Source organism: Leptinotarsa decemlineata, unplaced genomic scaffold, assembly GCF_025532065.1.
Source record: "Leptinotarsa decemlineata unplaced genomic scaffold, Ldec_3_MD MMD2_tig00001064_RagTag_RagTag, whole genome shotgun sequence".
Lineage (NCBI taxonomy): Eukaryota > Metazoa > Arthropoda > Insecta > Coleoptera > Chrysomelidae > Leptinotarsa > Leptinotarsa decemlineata.
Genome location: NW_027412558.1, coordinates 12,473,123 through 12,500,359, shown reverse-complemented (window position 1 = coordinate 12,500,359; position 27,237 = coordinate 12,473,123). Strand labels below are relative to the sequence as shown.

The 27,237-nt window shown below is 34.0% G+C and overlaps 1 protein-coding gene across 1 annotated transcript in view; it reads right to left on the bottom strand.

The window, feature by feature from the left end:
- LOC111517914 (uncharacterized) overlaps positions 1–27,237 on the bottom strand; it is a 1,107,665-nt gene that overhangs the window by 81,681 nt on the left and 998,747 nt on the right. Inside the window, exon 6 of the mRNA XM_074175686.1 lies at positions 15,382–15,422. Coding sequence (XP_074031787.1) covers positions 15,382–15,422 — 41 coding nt within the window. The remainder of the gene's footprint in view (positions 1–15,381; positions 15,423–27,237) is intronic.

The following is a 27,237-nucleotide window of genomic DNA, read 5'->3' as shown; positions in this document are numbered from 1 at the left end:
CTCCACATCATCTGAAGATCTCAATCTGGACAATGTTTTCTCTTTCATTAAACAAAATGTAGGGTGTCTGCAGAAGCTCCAATAAGTTCAAGACATCGCCAGAACACTTAGTGACACGACTATCGTCAAACTTAAACCAGTCCGTTTTGACCAATGCGTAGTAATGACCAGAACCACAGTGAACAATGACTGCATGAAGATTATGATAGTGGTTTGCTAGATTGAAGTGTTCATCTATTTCGAACCTTCGTAAGAGTTTGTTGCTTTCTTCAGAGGTTGAGTCATGTTTGAAAATCATTATTAGGGCCAGCGCACACTACAGACTTTTTATCGGCCGATAGTTTAGTTGGATGCTTATTAGTATAGAATCGTAATATGAGTCCGCACATTTAAGCGATTCCAGTCGGCCAACTGAATAATCAGAAACTACTTGGATAGGCTTTCCAATTCTGATTCAATTACAAAGTTGGACAACTATCGGCCGAGTTCTAATCAGACTGTGTGTTTATGAGAGTGCGCAGACTCACCAACTCAACAGTTGGTGCCTGCAGACTCCCCACTCTACATTTCATTGTTGATATCTGATATCAAATATTATCTAGTACCTACTTTATCTTTGAATATATTTGTGTTTTCATTACATTTTTTTTTTCATAATTATGTCGAATATTGCCGAATGTTCAGTAGAAAATTCAATTGCGGAAGTTGAGCGCACAGGTATTGTGCGTCCTAAATTCGTATCTTGCTTCATAATTAATGGTCCGACTAGTCTAACAAGTTGATTGAAGCTGGTTATGCTCATTTTATAGTAAGCGAAGAACATATTCCAGCAGCTCAGGATGGATCGTGTAGAACATTCCTTGAACTAATCTATCACTTAAAATAGGGGGCACCCACCATTCACGGTATATTTTGCTTGTTTTCTTCATATTTCTTCTTCGTGCAATGATAATTGCAATAACAGCTTTCCTCGATAACATTCTTCAATACTTTCAATACAACGCGTCAAAATATTATATACATCAACAACTGTTCAGACTTTTCAGTTGGTGGTCTGTGCACCCGCACGGAACCGAACAGTTTTGTTCCCCCCACACAACCCAACCAGCCGACGAGTCATCCTGATTTCGTCCAGGTTTGGAGACCAGCTCCCCTACCCTTTTGGCTGATTGTTGGCCTTGAGAGGGGCCAATGGGTACACAGCTGATAGATGACGGCATGAAGTCCTTAGACATCAGTGCCGCCCTTCACGGGATACCCCTACCTGGCTGGGGTGGGATGGATGAAAAAGTTATTCATCCTTTAACGGGGGACATGAGGGCCTCATTCGACAGAGTGTCGGGGCCTTCTATATCGGGAGGGGTCGTCTACAGCATAATCTGTGGCTTCCCTAACTAACGGGTTTTCATGAGTTTCCGTTTTTTCGAAAACTCTCTCATTCCTCGACTGAATGGACTGCCGAATGGAAGGCAGCTGCAAATCTCTGCGGATGGTTTCATTCCGCACGAACAAAGGAGCATTCACAATCATCCTAATTAACTTATTTTGCAACCTTTCCAAAATGGAAATGTTGGACGGAGCCGCTTGTACCCAGACGCCTGAAGCGTACATGATGACAGGCTTGAACATCGTGTTGTAGATCGTAATTTTGTTCTTCAAACTCATTTTGGATTTTCTGTTGATCAGAGGGTACAGACTGGCTATCCCACCCTCGATCTTAGATTTAACGTACATAATGTGCGGGTTCCAAGTGAGCCTACGGTCTATTAAAAGGCCAAGGTACTTTACCCGCGCTTGCCAGTCAATCTCCCTTCCAGAGATTCTCACTTTTCTGGCCGGAGAAGATAGTAATCTTCCCATGGTTATCGCACAACCCAACCAGACGAAACTATCGGCCGATAAAGAGTCTGTAGTGTGCGTTAGCCCTTCGATTGACTGGTTACTCAGCTCAACTTGCTTTCTTAGTCAGTTAGTTTGGCTCATGTTTGGAAATACAATTGATCATCATGCACTGTTGGAACTTCTTTGAAACAAATTGAAACGAAACGATAATGCATATCACTCGATAATTATATTCAAGGTTATTTTCCATCTTATTTTATGCTTCAATAGGCAGAAAAAAATTTCGAATAGAGGTATCAATTAAAAAAATGCGCATATGCTCCAGACTGCAATAGTGATTCTGTACAAATATAACCAATTTAATTATGTTTCCAGATAATTCTGAAGACAATGAATTTTCTCAGTTCCATTGAGATGAACTTGATTTCTGATTAATAGGCCCCGTCAAAACATCCTCAACTTCGCAAACGATCGATCCCCTAATGGAAATTGAACACACATCCTCCATTCAAGATTCTCAATGAATTCCCGATAAATCTACAATTTAAAAAACTCCCCCATCGTCGTCGAACTTCGAGAGTTGCCAATAAATAACATCGAATGGCCATCACATTTAAAAAACCAATTAGCAAATTCGAAGAGTCAATCGCTCCTAAGCACTCAATTACCTTTCTCTGACCCCAAATCAAACTCAGCACGACAGATCGCTGACACTTCCAGTAAGCGAAACTCTCTCGACTTTTTTGCGGATAATTTTTAATGAAATTTTCATCGGAAAACATTGAGCTGTCACAATGAAATGTGTGCATGTAGGGAGTGCTCAGTTGAGTTTTGTCTGTTCCTTTCAAGTTTTTCAGACTTCTTCTACGATTATTGAAGGAGGCCAATGATGAAACTGTTATGAATTCAAGTCTCAAGGTACCAAATGTGATTTTATGTATTTTAAACTTCATTAATATAGATTTCTGAGTATTGAACTAGGCCTTCATCTAAGAGCTTCAATGAGGGTTGCTGATTCTGAAAAATTAAAAATGGAATATATAGTAGGTGTCGAAAAGAAGACGGATCAACGATACAAACTATACGTCTATAGTTTGAATGATCAAAAGGAGAATAGGGAAAAGAGTAGAGTCTGTTATCAAAAAAGAGACAGTCCTAACCTTCAAGAAACCAAGCTACCACGTTTTCTGAAAAATGATACGATACGAACTGTAGGACAATAGGTTGCATGTTTAAAAAAAGAATGAGGGAAACATTAGTGGCGTTAGTACGAAGAGTATTTCCTTCGACAAGAGATAGTCCCTACCTTCAAGGAACGAGCTACCACGTTTGAAGGATCAACGATACGAATTGTAGGTCTATACTTTGAATGCTTCATAGCAGAAAAAAGAGATAGTCCTCACCTTCAAGAAACCGTTTGATGAACGAGCTATCACGTTTTCTGGAAAATGAAACCTGGAATATATAGTTGGTGTCGAAATGAAAATGGATCAACGATACGAACTGGAGAATGGGAGGAACAGTAATGGCGCTGGTACTAAGACTCTGTCCTCAGAAAAGAGATAGTTCTTACCTTCAATCAACTTTGTGATGAATGAGCTACTACGTTTCCTGTACCACAGTGGATATGAAGTATTAGCCAATGCAGATGACTCAATCATACTGATGGTTTTAGTAAGGGAACAGAAGACCCTCTAAAATTCACAGAAAAAATGGAAATTGTTATTCTAGTAATTGTACTTGATTACCAAGGTTTAATGATTTGTTTTCTCTTTGTTTTCAGAGCACTTTATTTCTGATTATGAATCGTAATATATTTCAATGTTTATCAGAACTGTAGAAATCTGAATAATAAATCACATGATTTTTTCAAGAACTTTTTTGCAACCATGTTGAAAGAGTTCCTGAAAGACAAAATTTATAACTTTGGGGACTTCAATTTGCCTTAAACTACTGCGATCAGTTCTAATTATAATCTCAATAATAACAAACTAGATGATCTACATGAAGATATGGACTTCAGAAATGATATATTTGATTGTTAAGTAACCAGAGAAACAAAACAAGAATTGGGCTACATAATGAGTATACCCCAGTTGTATTATAACCACAAAAACGCGGATTTTCTTATGCTGTGTCAAAAAGTTAGAGATGATAATTTGAAAAATGTATTTGAGAAAGTATTAGATGTGAATATGGAATATGGATGCATCAGTACCGAAATTTGTTACTGAACGGTACATGAGGAAATATCCTCAAAGAAATAATTGATATAATCAAAGAATTGAAGAAATATAGGAGAATGAGTACAGACTCTTCTAAAGAAATTTGTACAAATTCGTTAGGAAATTACCCTTATATGAAAGATTGATTGAATAAGTAACAGAATCAATTATATAGATTATAATAATAGTGAAGAAAATTGTGAAAACAAATTAAATGAAATTGCACCTTTAAAAACAATAACTTTTTACGAAGAAGATTTGTCTGATGTATGATGGTCAAATCAGAAGGTTGAGTAAAGAAAGAGATTTTGCCTACAAGTTATTTGAAAAAAATGCTAACGATGTTAATTGGCATTATTATAAAAATAAACGTAATGCTGTCGTAAATATTATAAAGGTGAAGAAAAGTCAATTTTATAATAATCAGATTGACAACAACAAACAACAAAACCCACGTTTAATGTGAAGAACTCTAAAAAATCAATCAATCAAAAATAGTTCACTAATTATTTTGCTAATGGTATTCAATTTGAAAAAAATAATCATTAGTGAACTACAGGAATTGGCTAATTGTTTTGACATCATTTCTGATATTGAAGATATTGGATTCACCTGTCACATCGACTACGTTGAGTTCAGTGATTTTGAAATACTAACTCTTCAAGAATTGAAAGTGATTGTATACAATTTAGCAAACAAAGGATCACAAGTATATAGATGCAGTATCGAGCAAAATTATAAAAAGTAGTTTTGAAATAATTGGACGTGTGTATTGTCATTTTGTGAACACCTCGTTACAAAATGGTAGTTTTCCAGATGATCTAAAAACCAGTACAGTTACGCCTATCGAAAAAGTTTCAAACACGAAAAAATCTGATGAATATCGGCAAATTAACATTTTACTATGCGCTGATAAACTGTTAGAATCAATAGTATATCAACAACTGTTGGAATATTTCAATAAAAAACATACTTTTCACCACCAATCTGGTTTTAGATCCAAACATTCATGTGAATCCGAACTTCAGCTTACAGTTACTAAATGGAAAGATAAAATGAGTAAAGGAATGTACACTGTAGCAGTATTTTTAGATCTTGAACGTGCATTTGAAACGGATATTCGTAAAATAATAATTAAAAAATGTAAAGAATATGGCATTAATGATATCAGCAAATGTAATGAATGTGATTGTGAACATTATTTCGCTGATGATGCCCTAGTATAGGTTACTGATAAAGATATAGATGAAGCTATTCAAAAAATGAATCAAGCCTTGAATAATATTGCTACACATTTGAAAACAAATAAATTGAAGCTAAATGTCAACAAAACAAAGGCTATGATACTCACTACACCGTTTAAGTTCAGACAATTAGATTTAAATCAAATAGAAATAGAAAATGATTAAATTGAACTCATTACTGAATTCAAATATCTAGGATTTATGTTGGACAAGCTTCTATCAATGAATAACTATTTCAGTTACATACAGAAAAAAATTTGAAAAAAATTATATTTTTTTAAAAGGGTGCTCCAACACTTAACTATGCACGGATAACTGTATATAAGACCATTATACAACCACATTTCGAAAATTCACCACTCTTCTATACGTAGGTGATTTAAATAAAATGAGAACACTATAAAAACTACAGAATTGCGCAATGAGGATTATTTTGAGATGTTAAATACTTTTGAATGATTATCTATAGAAAGGAGACTTACATTTTTAACGATGATTTATATTTACAAATTGTTGCATAACCTTCTACCTTCATATTTTGACAAATTTATTATTTATTAATTTTTTTTTATATTTTCAATTATCGTGGGTAAGACTACTCATTAATAAATATCAGTAAATCTTTTTTCTATTATTTTGTTTACATGTATATTAATGTTAACATTATTATCTTTGTTGTATATTAGGATGTATCCTATTCAAATAAAGCATTTCATTTCACAGTAACTTTAAAAACTACCCCTCACGATTGGATCTCCACAAACTTTATTCGAAAAATATATCACAACAACTTTCGCTAGCACAGTAGCTCTGTCAAATGATTTGAATACTTCAAATTGTTCTTACATTAATCTTTATATACTACAGGTAACCATAATTGAGACTACCTCTAAAAAATTACCTAAACCTCTACTTAAGGTACCTGTTATGATCACCTGAAGCATATTTCCTCACATCAATAATAATTCTTTCTCGGTTTTTAAGAAAACAAGTTCAAAACAAGCTGATAACTATTCAAGAATATAATATTCAATAGGTAGTTCTAATGCATTATTGATTTCCTAATGTCATATACGAGTATACTCAATTGGAAAAATTATCAATTTTTTGTGAAAGTCATCGTAACATACCGTTCAATTCCCTGAACTGAGATACGATTATTTCAACTCAGCAGATTTGGATTCTACTTCGGGTATATATTTGAGAAGTCATCCTCTGTCGATGGCATTCAAAGGGAACGTCAAAGCTATAAAATATCACGAGATTCATACGTTTACATTTGATTTAGGAAGTCAGATAACTCGCCCAACTTTTATTGGATGTTACCTTTTTATCAAAAAGGGTGATAGTGTGCCCGAAAGGACGATTTCATACTTAAATTATTTGGTATACATATGAAACAGTGGTTTTGAATGCTTTGCATTAGTCAGTTTGGGCCATTCGGAAGTTACTAGACGTTACTAACCATCTGAAAATATTAAATTTTTCTACATTCATCGGAAATTTCAGATTGCAACTATAAAGAATAATTGAATTTTGTCTTCATTGCCAGTATAAATTATGCATTATAACAAAAAATGATGAACAGAATGAGAAACTTCGGAATATGGAAACAATAAATGAAAAAATGACAACAAGTTTTCTAATAAGAATAATCAGATGTGTGTTTCTGTTGAATATAAAGAGAAATACATATAGTCCTATAATCGTTTTTTTACAAATCAGTTTCTACAAAAAATTTGGAAATTGACATCACATCATCATTTATAAACATATTTCCATATACCAAATGATAAAGAGATAATTGTACGTGGCGTAATTTGATTGTTTGTAAAGTTAAAAAAGTGATGTTCTGAATGAAGTTAAAACCATACTGAGCTCAAAGTTTTCAACAATTGAACAAATTAATTTCAGTTGATTTTTCTCGACCACTCGTCATAATTTAGAACTCCCTATTCAACGATTCAACACAAGTGTCTCTTCCCATCCAAAATGTGGCAGAAAAATACTTGCATCAGCTAAAACTTCCAGGGTTGAAAATATTAATTGTCTTGCCACAAACTCGAATCAACCACGATACAAAAGTTTTGTAGCATCAGCTCTAATGGCCAAGAGTGTAAAGTGTTTTCAGAGATATTATGTAGAACTTTTCACATATAGTCAGTGGGCATACTTGAAGACTGGCTATAAATCAAATCATCTAAAAGAACAATTCGTTCAGGCCAGTCTCAACTCCCTACAGTGTAGGTTAATTGAATTATTATTAATTGTTCTAATTATTATTGTTAATTGAAAATGTATTGCGGCAGTTGTATCGCCAACAGCATATGCAGGAATAAGTTCAGTGAAGAATCCTGCACTGACACCTGTCGGATATAATCCAACGCTCTTCGTGGTATTAGCCAGGGGAGTAATTGTTTTCTGATAGGTGTCAATCCATTAACCTACAGTGTAGGAAGTTGAGACTGGTCTGAACGAATTGTTCTTTTAGATGATTTGCATTATGTGGAAGACAATTTGATCCTGAATTACGAGTATTATCAAACCATGTCGGTTTGGTATATCTTTTAAACACTATACAACTCAGTTCGTCACCTCCGATTGAAGATGCAGTAAAATAACAAATTAGGAGAGTTTCTTCCCAAGTTGAACAAATAAAAATATACATATAATGCTCCGATGTCTCCAGAAGAATGGAGATGGTAGAGAAATAACTACTTGAAATCAATCAAAATGATGTAACCTGCAATGTTTTTCTGAACATTTCTTTTCAGAAACATATATTTTCATCGAATAAATAGTCGATTGAAGTATAACTTATCTGCTTACGATTTTACTTAGACATCAAGTTCCATCATCATTATATCCATGAAAATCTGCTTCAAGGTTGGGACCATAGTTATTACATGAATAACTGACATTAATTGAGAGTCGAAGAATTTATTAAAAAAAGCCATGTGAAGCTGTATTTTATATAAATATCATGAATAATATCCCTGCTTTGGAAGGTTCCTGATTTCAAATAATATAAACAAATTTTCTCTGCAAAATTGATACATTCTAAGGACTTCCAAAGATTGTTTGTCTTACGTATTCACTTATAATACAATCGACTCTAGAAAATAAAACTGAAACTTTCCGGAGTGGAATTCTTCAGTGGAATACTTTAGCAGGTGTTGCTTCGATTTCTTTTTCTTTCAGTATTATTCAAAATCATCTAAATGAACAATTCGTTCAGGCCAGTATTCACTCACTTACACAATAGGCTCATGGGCTGACATCTATCAGAAAACAACTATTCTCCTGGCTAATACCACGACGGACATTAAATTATATACGACAGGTGTAAGAGCAGGATAATTCATAAAAGAAATTCCTGCATATGCTTTTGGCGATACAACAATCACCTCCTCTATCCGTAGACCAGGTACTAACGAGTTTCGCTTCAGCTTTGTTCGAGGTATGACTCTCTGAAAGAATTTGATGGGAAATCATCGACTTCGTGTTGATGGAGAATACAACCAATGACGAGAGGCCAATGACGAGAGGCCAAATATCTCGAAACCGGTCTGCAAGTGTGCCCGTTTCAATAATTGAAAATCGATTTCGGGTATAATCCAACGCCCTTCGTGGTATTAGCCAGAGGAGTAGTTGTTTTCTGATAGGTGTCAGTCCCTGAACCTGCTGTGGTATACCTCAAGGTACTGTACTTGGTCCCCTACTATTCTCTCTGTATATCAACAAAATATTCTCATTAGAGACAAATGGAAAAATAATAAGGTTTGCTGACGATGCAGTCATTTTATATACCGGTGAAACGTGGGATGATCTAAAGAAGATAACAGAAAAAGATCTTATCAATATATTTGATTGGTTTCAACACAAAACACTCACAGTCAACTTCGAAATGACCAATTTTGTTTCGTTTACTAGTTACAAAAACAAACTACCCAATTACCAAACACTAGATGTGATCAAAAACACTCAAAAAATCGAAATACACACTAAGTATAACATAAAATACCTTGGAGTAACAAATGATTCACATATGCGATGGAATACCCACACAAAAGAAGTCGCAAGAAATATTCTACCATTGCTTTACAACCTCAAATTTTTAAGAAACATTAGATATTACTCACTTCAAAATATTATATCATGCACTGGTAGAATCACGCTTGAGGTACGTTCTCTTGTCTTGGGGCTCAGTAGCAAGAGTACATTTGAAAAAATTAGATGTTCTACAAAAACGAATTCTTAAAATAATGATATTGTCCTAAATGGGTTTTCTCCGTTTATTTGCAAATGACACCCAGAGTTTTTTTATGCTATTATTGTAAACATTCTTATGTGAATAAACTCATTATTATTATTATTATTATTATAGCCAGTCTTCAAGTATGCTCACTTAGTATAGGTGAAATCAATATTATTCATTCGATGTTAAACAGAACTCTCAATTGGAAGAAATAGTCCATCTGAAATAATTAGTTTTTCTAACGGATTACACTGTTGAAGAAAATCTGTGAAAATCTATTTCTTCGTTAACCAGGTGGCGCCCTCCTACGACCGACAACCCTTAAAAGTCGAAACTTGGATTAACGAGGTGTTACCTTTCAACGTGCGACTCTTAGCACTCACATGAGTATTTTTCCACGAATATGTACTTATAAGTAAACATTATGAAATCACAATCACTATCAAAACGAATCTTTTGGAAACAATCACTTACAAAACAATTTTTGGAAAATCGTATACATCAAATAGATAAAAAGCTTAATTTTGGATCATTATATTCAGTAATAGTCAGACGAATTTAAAGTTCTCCATTTCACGGGTAGGTATTCTAACTGCCACCACCATTGCCTTGTTGGGGTCTCGGCAATATGTCACGTAGCAAGAAAGGCAGATAGCATAAATGAACGTTATTACAACCGTACCTGACTGCTAAAAGCGTAACGAGACCGCCGCTGTTTCTGTTTCTAATACACACTCATTTGCCTACGTGTTGTTTTACAACAACAGATTTACCTCGGTTTTATATTATTATTATCGTGTCGCGCGACGCCAGTAGATAAATCCGACATGGATACGTGAATAATTATGAAATACACGATAACTGTATACTGACCTGATGTCAAATATATGATAATATTTTTAATAGGAAAACGTACATTTGTTCCCTACTGAATTATTATTTTTACCTGGAAATTTCTTGAATCAATTATTGAATAAGTATTCCTGAGTACTCACGTAGGTATGTTCTGAAAATTCATCATAATATTCCTATTTCAAAAACGCTTAAAAGAGAGAAATTTCTGCATAAAAACTAAGTTCTCTTTTTTGCAAATTGGAATAAGATTGAGGATTGTGATAGATTGAAAACGGATCTAGTAGGTAATTTTGTTTTGTAAACATGAAGAGTGAAGGAAATCCTGCTTGAGGAAGCTATTGTATAGCGAAACACGTGTATCAGTTTTTGTAAACATGTTATAGTGAAAATTGAAATTAATTTCATGAGTAAGTTTTAATATACTCATCAAGTATCGCTTCCATTCAATTCATTACTATTTTTGACAGTTGTCTTCATAGTCTACTTGTCATATACATAGTTGAAGGTTTTGATCAGGAAAAGCACTCTTGTTATATATTATGTGACCTGACTGAGGCATTCGATTGTGTGATGCATAGTATTTTGATTGACAAAATGAGCTACTATGGTGTCCGGGGCACAGCTATCAAGCTCGTCCAATCTTATTTAATAAATCGGTGCCAATTTGTTGTTGAAATGAACAACGTTAAATCAGACCTCAAAGATATGAAGCATGGTGTTCTTCAGGGATCCGTTTTAGGTCCACTATGATACAACTTCAATGTGCTCTAGTGAAGACTTAACTAGCTTACAACTAATGATGGAAGATAGCAAAACATTAGTTTACAATTGGTTTGCTGCTAATAAACTTACCTTGAATGAAGATAAAACTCAAAATACAATGGTATCTTCCAATCGCAATATTCCCCAATCTAAAAGTGTTGAGTTTTTAGGATTCTTAATTGATCATAGATTGAGCTGATCTGATCATATCAAAACAATGTTCAGCAAACTTTCTACTGTTTTGTTCATTTTGAGGCGACTGAACGATGTGTACACCTTGATGAAGCTGAAAAGAACCTACTACGGATTATTTCACCCAGTTATTTCTTATGGAATTATTTTCATTTGGGGTCATTCAAGTGACTCGATAAGAGTGTTTAGTTGCCGGAAAAAGGCCATAAGAATTCTAGCTAAGGCAGGTTACAATGATCATTGTCGTCCTCTTTTTATTCAACTTGGCATTATGCCACTTCCAACACTGTATGTCTATAAAGTGTTACTGAAGATCCATGAAAATGTTAACAAATTTGATAGACATGGTGAAAATCATGCATATGAAACGAGGTCCGCAAGTTTATTGAACCTGCCTAGACATAATCTGACTATCAGTCAAAGAAATGAACTTAAATCTTTATAATCATCTTTATTCAACTCCATCTCTAAGGTCATTCAACCTCACTAAATTTTAATTTATCATCATAAGCTTTCTCCTCCAACAATGTTTCTATAATATAGAGGAATGTATTGAAAAGGCGGGATCTTTAACTTACGAAAGGCCTCATTAAATCAACATACCTACATTTCAATTTTAGCGACATATTTAAAATATTTTATATTTATGATTTTACTTATACTTATATTCTTTACTTATATTTCATAGTAGATGAATTTTATCTCTGATCAAGGATTTCTGTATTTGTGACTTGCCATAAATGTACAACTTTATGTAAAATGATCAAATAAAGTACTCTACTCTATTCTATAAAGGGTATTTTATTGAGCGCTTCCTATCTTTAAATTTGAATGAAACAAAGTGGATGTGAGAAATAATAGAAATTTTTTATTCGGTTGAAAAATCTATTGATGCAATTATATGTGGGGTATAACATCGTTCAGATGTCCGCCACGACTTCTCTGGGTGAGTCGCATCCGAAACGTCTAATTTTGCAAGACGCACATAAATCAGACTGAATTTGACTGTTGGCAGGATCGCTGTGGTTTGTGGCGATTTGAGAAAACCATACAAGATAAAGTCTAGCGGGGTCAAATCGCACAATTTCGGTGGCCAGTTCACATCACCTCCACGTGAAATGGCCATGCCGTCAAATCGTTCGTGCAGAATATCCGATGTAGTCCTGTTGAAAGCACATGTCGTTGGTGTCCAGACCTACTGGTCAACGTCGTTCTTGAAGAAATATATGACGCCTTCAGCCCAAAATCTACACTAAACAGTGACTGAATGAATAACAACTAATTTGAAAGATGAAGCTTCAACAAGTTGGCCGTTATCAATTGTCAAAGTTCGGAAGTCATTGTTGGAAGACCCTATATTCAAGATACTGAAGTTATCAATATTTTTGAAGAAACATTGTCCTTCATACGAATTTCGAGTTTGCAGATATGTATTAGATGTATGGGTTTGATGATGGAAATGCACAGGAAGGTGGTATTATGCAGAGCACTTTTCAAATTGAAATATTTTGGTTACGCAAATGTTTTCAACGTTCAGTATTGAGAATCACCTTGTACATTACTGGATACCTTTTTTTAGATATTTAATAATTTTTCAATCGATAGAGATTTTGGAAATACTGATTTTCAATCATTTAGAGGATACACATTTTCTTTAACATTATTGAAATGATAAACTAACAAAAATGCATTTCAGAAAAATAATCTCAATTTGTGAAGAGTAGGAAATAATAGGATGAAACTATGAATATCATTCCGGATTTTTTCACCTAAAAGAAAATTTTGTAGATGATCCCTGAAAAAAAAACATCCAGATATAGTGTGTATCATATCTAGTTCCCATTAGAAGTAGAATAAAGGAGTGGAATTATAGGAAATATCTAGTATAAAAGTTTCTGATATAAATGCATTGGACTGTTTCGAAAAAATTTTCATTCTACACTGTAACTTTTGAGTTTTTTTCATTAATATGGATATGAACTGAGTGGTTCAGAAATTCCAAAAATTACGCAAAAAGTTGATCTTATATTTCGTGAAAACCCATTTGAAGAGTCTGCTTTCCATTAAGAAGATATTATTTGAACCTTTTTTATACTGGGTGAATCGAAACACGAAAATACTATTTTCTTGATTTTTTCAAGGGAAACACTTTCCATACAATATGTGATTCATCTTCGAAAATCCCTTTTCAAAAATATGTATAGGTAAATACCTAGCGATTCGAAAATATTTACAAAAATTACTTTCAACATTGAATTTCTCCAGCCGGCAGTGATAAACAAAATTTTTAACTGAAATGATTTGAAAACAAATTGATATTTTTTTCAGGTGATCAATCCAAAAAAAAGATTTTTAGAATGACAGTTCTTTCAGGAGACTCAATTTTGATAACGTGAAGACTGTTATTGGACACCAAAAAATCAATCAGTCGTTAAAAATACTCATGGAAAAATAATCTACAAAAAAGTGTATTTAGTCAACAAATTTGGAATCCATGAAACAAAATTTCCTTGAAAAAAATAGTGTTTTCAAACATTGGATCTTTCAGTCAAATAACTTTGCAACAATAGAAAAACAATCGAAATATCCTGAGAAGAATAACTCAGTCGATGATGAAATTGTTGCGTCTCTAGATTTTATGAGCTTTCAATGGAATTTAGGTTGGAAATTCTACGGCTTGAGGGCCTGCATATTGGTTGTCACTTCAATGAAATAATACAATTGTCCAGACAGATTAAAAAAGCAGATTCATATAATCCTAAAATTGTCAAACCACAAAGTGAACATTTTTATTATAGTAAAATTTCAATCTTTTTCATGGTCTGGTTCTACCCTGCTAATGCGTTTTCCGAACAAGTAGTGGGTTTTTCCAAATGCCCATTTATAATCTATGAAAGGTGCAGGTCCAGCCAGGTGCTTGGCTTCGCCTGCCACTCTTAATTTTGTACCGCCTCGACTTCGCCTACTTCTTTCCTAATTGATTGATTTTCCTTGCCAAAATCGTCCCACTTATCATACCTAAGGCCCAACCTTTTTTGTAGAAGCTCAGAACATTTTGTATAGAAGTTTGCAAGCAAAAAAAAAGAACCTGCAGTATATACATTTTTCGTATTTTCAATTTGGCACACAAGTCTTATTATCGTCCTATTGAGTAACTTGACAATTCTCATTCACAATTGTCGGTTTTGGATTAAAATATAACTATTAACTAATCGTGAGTCGAATATAAATTGTGTTCAAAACTTGTTTTGTCTGTTTTTATGGTGTAACTCATAAAAACCGTTAGGTATGTAGTCATGTGAATCTATGGTTTCAAATGTGTTATCATTCAAAATGGGGACAGATGAATAAAATAATTTTTTGACTTATTTTTAGAAGAATTTTTAAACCGCATGGAATATACCCATTATGTTATATTTTCAAAAAGTATTTTTCTGACAGAATCCAAATATGTGAAGCAATGTGTACTGTTTTATTGAGAAATCTGACTTTGATACACCATACTCCTACTGGGTCCCCTATTGAAGAGTTTCAAGAAAGGCGAATGCACTGTTATTTAAAACATTCATACGACACATGTTTTAATGAATTCACGCCTTCATCTCAAACTGCTAATGAAATACTCAATTCTCGAATATCAAAGATAAAAAAGGCTCCAAAAGGCGGTCAGTTGCAGAGCCAAGGTTCGATATCGACTGCCAAACTGCAAGAAAGTGGAAAGCTGCACTGAATGACAAATCTCGTTCGGCGGTCGATGTTGAAGCTTGGTTTTGCAACTTACCGCCTTTTGCAGCCTCATTTATCTTTGATATTCGAGGATTGTGTCTCCTGCCGAACTCATAGATGCCGTCTTCGTAGGGGTAGATGTCAGCGTCTCTACTTTTAGGCTTGTAGGTAGTTCGGAGGTTGAACGTACCACCACTGATGAGACCTGGCAGGTCGAAAGACCGCTGTCTTGTGTTGCGTCGATCGTTCATCTATAATTGTAATCAACTTTACTAACCTGTTTTCCTGTTTTTTGATTCCCGGTCGTCTATCGTCCACCTGGAAATGAATAATTCTATGAAAATATGAATCAATTGTATCACGAATTGTGAATTGGTTTGTCATATAAATTATTCAGGATGTCTTAGGAAAGTTTTGAAGTATCAGGCTTGAGTTTCTTCAGTTTTTTCTTGTATGTATACAAGGTGATTTTGGTCAAAGACTATTTATACGTATTTTGGAAAGAAAAGCTAGTTCAAAACTGAAAATAAACTGCTCACTTCAAATATTCACAGTTTTTTTTCAGTCATATCTAACTATCCTATTTTGAATGTGACAATTCTTTATTTTTTTTTCAATTAAGCCAAGAGTTTCAATCTTTCTACAACTTGTGATGTAGCTTTCTTAGATATAATTCATTTCTGATAGAGAGTTGGCTGTTTCCACAACATACATTTCTGTAGTTTCTCTTCTTCACTTTTTTTCATGCCCATGCAGTTAGAAGTATCTGATGTGATAGATCATCATTATACTCATGTAAAAAAGTCATAAATCAACAAAAATTACATTATTTCCATATGATTCTTAATGGAGACATTTTAAATTGAAAAAAAAATACTTAGATACAGCATTATTTTGAATTTCAATTTGCTATTCGATTCTACGGGGCTATTCAAATTCGTTTCTGTACATGGGGATCTCGTAAACGATAAGAGATAGAGTGTCGGTTAAATTGTGGTAAAGTTGTGTATTTTAGAGACCTATTCAATGTGTTAAGGAATCAAATATAGCTCTTTTGATTCTGGAGAAAAAACCAAAAAATTCCAAATTATTTTTTTGCCTATATCTTCTTTATTCGCAGACATATTGAAAATCCGTCCACATTTTGCTATTGTCACTTAATGTGGGCTCTCAGAATATATCCATGAATCTTTCATACAGGGTGTCATCTAACTTGGGCCACCCTCATCTTTGAACCCGTATTTTTTGTTGTAGTTTTTGGATCGTAGACGTTCACTTCATACTGAGAAATTGGATTCAATTTTATATTTTGGGATGTTTCGGTATGTTTCTCTTATCGTTTACGAGATCCCCATGTACAGAAACGCCCTGTATATCAATAATAATATCGTTTATTATACATAAAAATAAATTTATACATGAAAGGAAAAGGGTTAGCTGAAGGCTATCTTCCACCCCTCCTAAAAATTATACAGTGAGTGTGAGAAAATAATTATGAAAATACTTATTTACTATCATAACAATGATAGAAAAGAGAAAAAAAATCATAGATTATATAATTGCTAATAACTCTTAATATTCTTAACATTGATTTAAAATTAGCACTGAGCAGTAAGCATCTGGGATTTTATTTCTTTTTCGAATTGATGAATTATATATTGGAAGGGGTAAAATTTCATTCAGATATGTAGGAACTATATAAGAAAAACATCCTTGAAATTTGGAAGTACGGTGCGTTGTACGGTATGTTGAATGAGTTAATTCTCAAATTGACCATATTATGTATGGCTGCTTAATAAACTATATAAATAACTAGGTGTTTCAGTTTGAAGCAAGTTAAACAAAAAAAAAATACATCAAATATTGGACTCTGTACATCACATTGATCTCCTTTATTTTTAACAAAAATGGTGTGACATGTTCACCATATGCTATACAGCATACGAATCGCATGCAAGCATTTTGTATACGTTGTAACTTCTGCTTGTTATATTGCGGCAAAAAATTGTAATACACCGAACAACAATACTCGATATGGGGGTAAATAAGAGTTTCAACTAACCTGAGTTTCATTTCTTCTGATGAATGATAGCGATTTGAGTTTGAAGAATGAAACTTTGAAAATGTTTGTCACATGTTCATGGAAAGACAAATATCTATCTATGGTTACGCCAAGATATCATAGACACCAGAACCAATCACTTTGCAAATTTTTCATATAATTTTTGAAACATCCATTCATATTCGAGCATCCTTCTCAAAATAAAATCTACCTCATTACCCGATCCGACTTACTCCAATAAATCAAATTAAAATGCCAACCGTCCTCATAACGGAAAAAGAAAGCGGGCTTCGCCGGAATTTCCAATGTTGTAATCCGTCTTATAAACCGGGTGTCACTTTTAAGATCTAAATTAGGTTTTCCAAACGTGTCAATCAAAATAATAAACAAGGGGTGCATATTTCAATATTTGCCGGAGTCGGGTACAAATCAATCCGGCCGCAAATGAGAGTCGGTTTAATGCCAACCTCTAAAAATGAAATATAAGGTCGCCCTTTTCGATCCTACAGCCAATTTCAATACACCAGAGCCAGTTGTGGGCTGTCAATCACGTGGGTTTTTTTTGTACAACGTTGGGAGAAAGTGCTTTCACTAAATGGAATGTTCCCATACGCTTGAATGTTCACAGACATGTAAATGCATACAAACGGAAATTAAAAAAAAAACGTGAAAGCCTACATTCCTATAAAAAACATTTTCATCAACAACTTATATATTCAGGCCCTACAAATAACACAGTACTAGATGAAATATGGTTCACTTGTTCGGGAAATGGAAATAGATGGATTTTTTGAATTTTTATTTGATAAAATATTCAAGACCGGAAGTGTTTCAACAACAGAGAACTCTTTTCCGCGCCCTGAAGAAGAATTTAATTGAATTCGAAACGTTTCTTAGGCATAATTCGATCCTGTTACCCAACAAACCGTTCTGAATATATCCAAGAACACTTTGTTGTGAGATTTTCACTAAAAAGTTTTACAAAAACGCAACACGTGTTGCATGAGTTAGTATAGACACGCCTGGAGAAGCTACTGTATAACGAAACACGTGTTGCGTTTTTGAAAAACTAGTTAGTGAATTTATTCAGAACGGTTTGTTGGGTAACAGGATCAAATTATATCTGAAAAACGTTTCGAATTTAATTGAATTCTTCTTCAAGGCGCGATGATACTCAACTCACAAAAAATAATGACTTAAGGTGGCGCCATAGAAAACATTCCAGAGGGTTGAAGTCCGGTGACCAAGTAGGCTATAAGTGAGGTCCACCTCGACCAATCCAGCGATCTCAGTATGTTACTGTTGAAAACTTTCGAGCCAAGATCGTGCATAATCCGCATTGCATTTCTTGTAACCAATGGTACATCCTCCAGAAACTGAGGTAGCGTTTGTCTTCCTGGCAGAAATACCGGTCCAATTAGAAAGTCACCTACAATTCCCACCCAAAAGTTTAACGAGAACTGATGTTGAAAGCGATCTTCAAGCATCTCATGTGGATTATTTTCAGCCCAAACATGATTATTGTGGAAATTCCTTATGGTATTTCTTGAGAAACTGGCTTCATCGGTAAAAAGAATAAGCGTCAGTAGTTGAGGTATTTTAAACAATGTGCGCAAAGGCGATTGACAGTGCAATATGTGGAAGAAAATCTGTAGGAAGAAGTGCCTCAACTCGTTGTATGTGGTATGGGTACAACAAATAGTTTCGAAGAATGTTCCAAATAGTCCTGTTACTTACATTCGAAGTATTTGCAATTTTCCGAGTAGAGGTACCTGGATCTTCTTCTATCATGGCCAGCACATTCTCTTCCACTTCCACCATTCTTACTGTCATTGGCCTTCCTGGTCCTCCATTTCGCTTCAATGCTCCTGTTTCACGAAGTCGTTGATGTATACTTTGGAAGGTTTTTCTAATAGGCACATTACGATTAGGAAATCGTTCACTGTACAACTGCCTAGCTTCCAATGAATTGCCACCAGCAACTCCATAAATGAAGTGCATGTCAGCCATCTCTGTGTAAGTGTAGCTATTCATGATAGAGGACTTCACTAACAAGACTTTGAATATTGAACACAGAAAATGTACGTCATTACTTGGTAGGTCCAGTGTAGTACGCTCCATTTTTATTTTGGCTAAGTTAATAATTTTTAAAATAGTAAAATTGTTGTCGAAATTATTTTTCATCCCTTATCTTCGAAACGAAGCGCCCTGTCAGAAATCATCAGAGGACAAAATATCATCAGAATAGTCTAAGGAATGCTAAATGTTCAATAAACACCCTTCATCCTCTTATCAACTCCCATATGCCTAAACACAGTGACTAAATACTAGATAGATCCTCTACGGTGAATATGAGTGTTGAATTACTATATATATATAGACCAAGTAAGTTATTCCTCTTCCATTTTTCGCATTTTTTAGTTTTCTCAATTTTCCCTGAGATTTCTTAGTGTGAGTCTTTATTTCACACTTCATTCAATTGCGTGATCGCCAGTTGATTCTGATGTTATCTGTCTTCTCTTCACATATTATCCATGTTCATTTTTCATCCGGAGGTCTTACTGGTTTTATCTATATAAGTCAAGGAAAATGAGTGGGTATATTGAGAGTAGACAGATATTCATATCAACTATTATATCTGGACACTTCATTTTTTTTACGTGTATCGAAGGAACTATAGCTGTTCGCAATTGAAGATGTGGGGTTATTGAGTTTTGAAAATAGAATAGGATTGTCTTCCTGAAAGAGCCTAAATATGGAAATTCATTTTTTCATCCATCATTCAATATAAAAAATTGAGGTATCTTCAGGATTCACGTTCATTCCAGTCGATTGAATAGATCTAAGTAATTCAATAGCTGTAAAACTGTAAATGCTGCCTAGCATTGAATTGCTTTTTCGTTTGAATCGTGGAAAATAATCTGTGGAAAAATCTGATGAAATTTGTATTCCAACCTAGCGATCTGAGAATTAATAAGGTTTCACCTTTCAATGTGCCGATCCTATACATTTCAGCAGTGTGGTCTATGTGTTTTCTGCTAACCAATTATTGCCCCGTATGAAGAAAAACTCTTAATGATCAACAGTCTTCCCTTCTGAGTTGTAATTCCTAGCACTGATCAACAAATGATTTGCAGTGACCATCAATCTTCCCACAGTTGGGATCGAAGGAACGATTGTTCGAATGAGTAGAACGAACCAACCGTGAACGTTACAAACAAAATGAATACCTACATACTTTTGATCAGCAGCAGTGATCAAGGGATTGGGTGCTTGTTTGAATGCTGTACCTATTGCATCTCTTGGAACACTATTAGACGATGAATCTTTCAGAATAGCAGTACGATGAGTTTATCTATTTGTGTACCTCATACTTGTGTTTGTGGTAGTGTAGTTGATGAGAAAGATACGCATGGTTTGAGTTGCAGGATAAGTACAGGATGTACATCTCGACATCACCAGGTGAACGAAATATCGAAATGAACTATAGTGTCAGCGGATGTTACCGCAATTCTGGAACCCTCAGATACCAGTCGTTGAGATGATGGTAAACGCCCAGATGGTATGTCTCTCATACCATGGAAATACGGTAAACTTGTAGTATGGGACTTCAGTTGCGTTGACACGGTTGTGGTTTCCCATCTAGCCGAAAGTTCGAAGTCTGTTGGAACCAGCATTACCTGATGAAAAATGAAAACGGACAAAGTACCAAAATCTTGTAACAATTAACTGTTCCATCCAGTAGCGATTGAAACTTGCACCAGTCCGTGCAAAACTCATTGTTGAATCATCTGAAAATGGAACTTTTAACGGGTGATGATCAACTTCATTGCCAAACATGCGCCAAACTACCTGACTATTATAAGAAAACAAGTATAGCTGAGGCACCATTCAATCTAATAATAACACTGATTTGAAAAATATATCACATGTTTCACTAACACAGTAGCTTTAAGTGATGTGAATTATACAAGTTGCTTCTTACATATACTACAGGTAACCATAATTGAGACTACCTCCAACAAATTACCTAAACCTCTACCTGAAGTATCTCTTCAATATGATCACCTGAAGTATATTACTTAACTTCTACATCAATAATAATTCGTTCTCTGTTTTTCTAAGAAAACAAGTTCAATAATGGTGATCTATTCAAATCCAGTTGGTCATCCATTAGAATGTTTGAATTTTTGAGTTTATTAATTTCCGTTGCTGGCAAATGATTCAGTTTCAAACCTTTATTTTCTATGTGTAAAATTTCGAACTCTTCATTGAAGAAATAATTTTATTCTGAAAGATGATTTGAATATGTTGAATTTATTTTTTTATTTACATAGCTCATATGATGTTCCTGGATTCAATTTTTAAATGTTCTGCTAGTTTGATCAATATACTTCTTAGGACACGTTCCACATTTAATGTAAGTAATACATTACACATGTAATATATGTAATACATGTAGTATATGTAGTTTATGAAATTACTATGGATCTTCGTTAAGTAACGTCCGAATCAATCAGAAAATTGAACGAAATTAATAAGAACCTACTTCAATATTTCGTTTAAACAAATTACTGTGAATTTTTTTACCGGTATGCTGAATCAAATCACTGGTTTCATTCACAAAACATCTGATATAAAACCACCAATCTCCGGTATTCCCGAAGGCTACAAAGGAAAAAATAACAAAAACGTATTTCTAGATGAAATTTGAAAACCTGAGTGACCAACTACACCCCTGAGTTTTGAGGCAGGAAGATGTATCGCGGTGATAATGCGGTCTTTCAGAACCGATCATTCTTCATCTGGAGGGCCACGCATGGAACGTTTTAAATATATCGATGAGAAAACGTCACGTACTGTTTTTACCTGGACGATATATCGAATTAGAAACTTGGAAGGACAACAAGAGTATCCCGGTCTATTGAGTTAGAGAGTTTCGGTCGTAGCAGGGGGCTACATAAAAATATTGGAAAAAACAGTACCGCCTACAATAGACATAAATTTTGTATACATGGTGGAATAAATTTCGACGCTAATATGCTCATATACATATTTATGATATGAGTGTTAAAAGTGAGGTTTTATTTTGTGAACAAAATAAAACTTGCTTTTAACACAAATATCATACTAAGTTTTTTGTACAACTGTCCTGTTTTCATAATAAAATAGATAAAGTTGATATTTCTATAAAAATACATTTTGACATCTCTTGTAAGTTAACTAGTTTTAAGTTATCGCATTTGCTGTGAAGTGGCCGTGTCAGGTGACGCCGAATCACCTGGTTTAAGACAAACAGTATTGTTTACAGCTCACGCGTTTTATGCAAAGTCACATTTTTTAAGTTCTTGCTAGTGTTTAATGCCTTGCATAATGAAGATAGTGAATAGTAAGGCATTGTATGTTCCTGACGATATTGAAGAGGCTACAAAAAGAGTTTCAATTGAAATGTTACCAAAAATATAGGCTCAGCAGTACGTCATCGTATATTCTCATTTTCTTAGCTGCTGTAGACTTAAAAACGTTGAAGGAAATGCCAGAGGAAATCGTCTTATTAGCTCATCTAGAAGAGAAATCAAAAATATGGAACTCGTGAACTTTGTGGAACAAGTTATCTATGATAAAGTCGAGTGCGATCGTTAAAAATGGTGTTAATGCAAGCAAATATTTCAATAGCATTCTTAAAGCGGAAAAATGAGAGTTATAGGGACAAAAAATCAAAACATCTTACGTTTGAATAAGTCCTGAGGTTTATAAATGAGTTGCCAGATGAAAAATATTTGATGATAAAAGTTGCTACTATTTTCGGAATGTATTGAGCCTGCCGGCGTGAAGAGCTGTGCCATTTATCTGTTTAATAAAAACTGTTTAAATCTGTTTAAAATCTGTTTTTCCGTCAATCAGCTGTCGCACACCTACGAAAGACAACCCTCATAAGTCGAAACTTGTGCGAGCTAAGGGTTAACGAGGTCTTACCTTTTAACGTGCGATTCCTAACACGGGTTGGACGATAGCAAGTGAAAATCGATCGTTCAGACTAGGGCTTGAACAACCGACCAACACGGCAGTCAATTCGAGTGAGTGAACAAAGCACCCACGTCGAACCGCCTGGCTACCGACCGATCAATAGAAGACATTTAATTAATGGATAAATTATTGATTGTTCAAATTCCAAATACAAAACCGAAAATAGGTCGTTCTTTTTGCATTGCTGGAAAAACATTGACTATTTTAATAAATACGTTGTATTACGCCTTTCTGTTGTCAATCATAAACGTTTTTTTTTGAAATTCTGAAATTATAAATACAGTGCCAACTCAGTTGGTATAAACACGTTTGGGAAAATGCCTTCTACCATTGTTAAGTTTCTGAATCTCCCGGAACCAAAGGAATATACAGGTCACTGTTTCAGAAGGTCTTCTGCTACTTTGCTAGCGGAATCAGGACCAAATATAAAAGATGTTGAGAATCATGGAGAATGGAAGTCTACAACATTAGCTGAGGGTTATATCGACCTATCTATTTCTTATAAAATGGCTATTACTGAAGGAATAATCCCAACATTCTTCGACATCATTTCATTAAGTTATTATCAATAGAACACCTCTCTACCTCTATAACAAAATTACTTATCAAACTGATGCGCCTGATGTTCATAATGTTAACATCAGGCGCAAAATGATCCATGTTGTTAGACACTCCATTGAACTATTCAAAAGATCATTTACATATACAATAGCTGAATTCTATAACAACCTACCACCTTCCTTCCGGTCGAAATATGTTTCCAGTTACAGGTACTGCCTGAAAGAATACCTTCTGAAAAAGCAATCATATCTGAATATCTTCTACGACTGATTGGCTCTTGCAGCTCTTTATTCGAATAAAATGTTGTACACGCTATCACAATTACAATTCATGCCCTTTGTTTATCTTGTTTTTTATCCCTTCCATCTTCTTTTTTGCAAGGTGAAAGAATTAACTCTGTTCAATATTGTATCCTATTGATAAATTTGTATTTTTTTCTTCATATTGTATCATGTTATTTCTACTGTCAATTAATTCATCTATTATCATTATTATTAATATTAAAATTATTTCACAATAAGATGTTTTTTGAATACATTATGGATATTGATCAAGTAGCAGCAGATTCCATCAAATAGTTTCAAAATAAACTATCATCAAAAAAAACTATTTTCAAAGATGTGCAGATGACGCAAAGAAATGACTTTCAGACAAAAACTACAGACTCAACTACTTTCATTAAAACATTGAGTTACACGAAAGAAAAATTACTTTTTCTTATTCAGTTTGTACTCCAAACATTCCTTGTGGAATTGAATCAGATATCATTCGTAGGATTATTACACAATACAGTATATGAAAGAGGTAAAGTTTCACTTACATGGAGCACTGTCTTTCTCAATGACCGATATCCTATGTTTTGGAATGAGAAACTTGTCTTATTATCTCTTGTATTCGTGGAAAAGAGAGGTTTTGGCTTTCAACTCTTCCATCTTTACACAAAAAATATGGAAATCTGCCAGAGAAAAAAAGAAAGTAGGTAATTTCAAAATATGTATGAAGATGAACAAACAGAAAGCCTAAACCTTTCTCTGCCACGAATTATTTTGAATTCGAATCGTGAACCACTTTTTATCATTTTTTTCCCTCTTGAATTGAGTGATGTGCTTTCAACAGGTATGATATAATTTTTAATGCTAATGAACATCCTACATACAATGGTTGAGTGATAATCTTTGAATGAATCTTGCCTATTTTGGGGGAAAATGGAAACGTTTTTCAGATTGTGACTTCGTCACTCTTCAGACCACTCCTCGTCAGATATATCTCAATAAAGTAGGTATCAATATTCCCTTTGGAAGGGATTCGGAGACATACCTCATTTCCAAACATCTCTTTTAGATTTGAAGGTAGATATGAATATTCATGCCTCTTTTTTGGTTTTTTGATGTGATACAAGTCATGTGGAGAAATTGGACGATACTTAATGACAATCCATAATATATTAAGGTAACAACACTTCATCCTGAAATATTTATTGAAGGTTACAACAGTTTTCAAAACCGCAATACGTGTTTCTCTTTACAATAGCTTCCTCGCAGGCGTGTTCATACTAGTGTAACTTGAATATATGATAAAAGTTTTTAGGGAAACTAATTGCCACTGAAAATTCAGTCATGCATGAAGAAAAATGTATTTCTTGACGTTTCTATCACTGAAAATTGTCTTTCAAAGAGAATCCAAATTTTCTATTGCTCTAACAGAGATGATGATGAAAAAATCAGGTGATATTTTTTTCCATTGTAATTATGTACAATGACTAGAAATCCAATATCGTCATTTGACGAAAAAGAACAATAATAAAAATCAATATTCAAATAGTATTTGTTATCAATAACAAAAACTCAAGAAATGCATGGTGCTGCAAATCTACCTAGCATGATCTTTACTTTTCTGAGACATGGGAATTTGCGTCACTCTGACGATGTTTTTTCTAATAGAAACGTCGATATATACATGAGACATACGGCTGGATATTGTTAATATTAAAAGGGTACTTATATTTTTAGGAGAAATAATTTTTGAGAAAGATGGCTGAATTTGTTATGAATGTGGCTACTGAAACTTATGTAACAAGTTACAGGTCCGTATTTTATTGTAGTTATTTTCATTCATTCTTTCTTTTGATTTTTTTGAAGTTCTCTAAATTTTTGGGGTAGTTAACTACAAAATTAATTTGTGATGTAATTGAATACGGTGTTGGCCTTGCGTTTTCGAAAAACTCAAATACCTCGAATAGGCAAGGATTTGTTTTCATTCCTGATTGTTTACAATATATTTTTTGAAAATTTCCATTCAGAGCGTTGATCTATTCAGATAAAAATTCATTAATGATTTTGTTGAGACACCAAAATTTCACAAAACAATCATGAAGAAATTCGTCTCAAAACCTCATCTGATTTTGATGAATGAACTCAAATGATACTTATGAACATTTTAAAACTTTAACCCAATGTGTACGAATATTGATGAAAAAATTACTATTAATTATTCAAAAATATTCAACCATTTCACTATCACTGACATATTTTCCGTCATTAACATTTCAAAACTGCATCTGTCAATTTATTCTTTTACAGTAAAGTTAAAGACGCCACCATTCAAATCCCACGTTAAATTTCAATTGACTCATCAACATCCACGATTGTTTTAACGATCATTCTCTTTAATACCCTTTCCGATAAAGATACACATTATTATAAGACTATTAAATCGGAAATTTTTTTCTTCAAACCATTAATGCATGATCTTAAAGTCATTAGGAAAATGGTTTGGTCCTATTCTTTATGTATGCCCTATTAAATAGCAATCTAGGGATTGTATGGGTAATTTCAAAGAAGCAGGTGATTGAAAATCGATGTAAATGATATGTTTACATGAGCTTTATTCTGCTTCATACGGGTATTTTCAGAATAAGGGGGTTTCGATTCAATTTTGGCGAAACATGCATGCAATTTATCAGCGAGGAAGATAGTCTTTTCTACACGTAGACATTTGTAAAATATGTTGTTGTTCTACCACCGACGCTGTGAAGCGTGACCTTTTAAAATAGACATTCTGTACAACTCTATAAAAAAATATTTCCTCTATCCCTGAAACCCATTCCGTGACAAAAAGTTGTTATTATGAACGAATTGAGTGGTTTTACTTATAATGTTATCCGTGTTTGTTACTGAAGAACTGATAAGGCAAATGTCTTACGGCGAAACATCTAGTCTAGCAGTGAGGATGACAGTGTTCCATATAAGTGGAATTTCAGCGTTGATATAGAAGTATTTGTTTCGAAAGTATTGATTTTGTTTTCGTATAATTCAATGTTTATATGAGAATAGCTCTTTCGAAAGAGCTTTTTCTTTCAGTTTGTGTCTGGAAGGTACTTCTTTGCATGATATACACATCTATGTATTGAGTTGATTTCTGAAATTGATTGCATCCTTTCTTTGGAAAATTCCGAACCACTAAATTGTTTTATAATTTCATGGT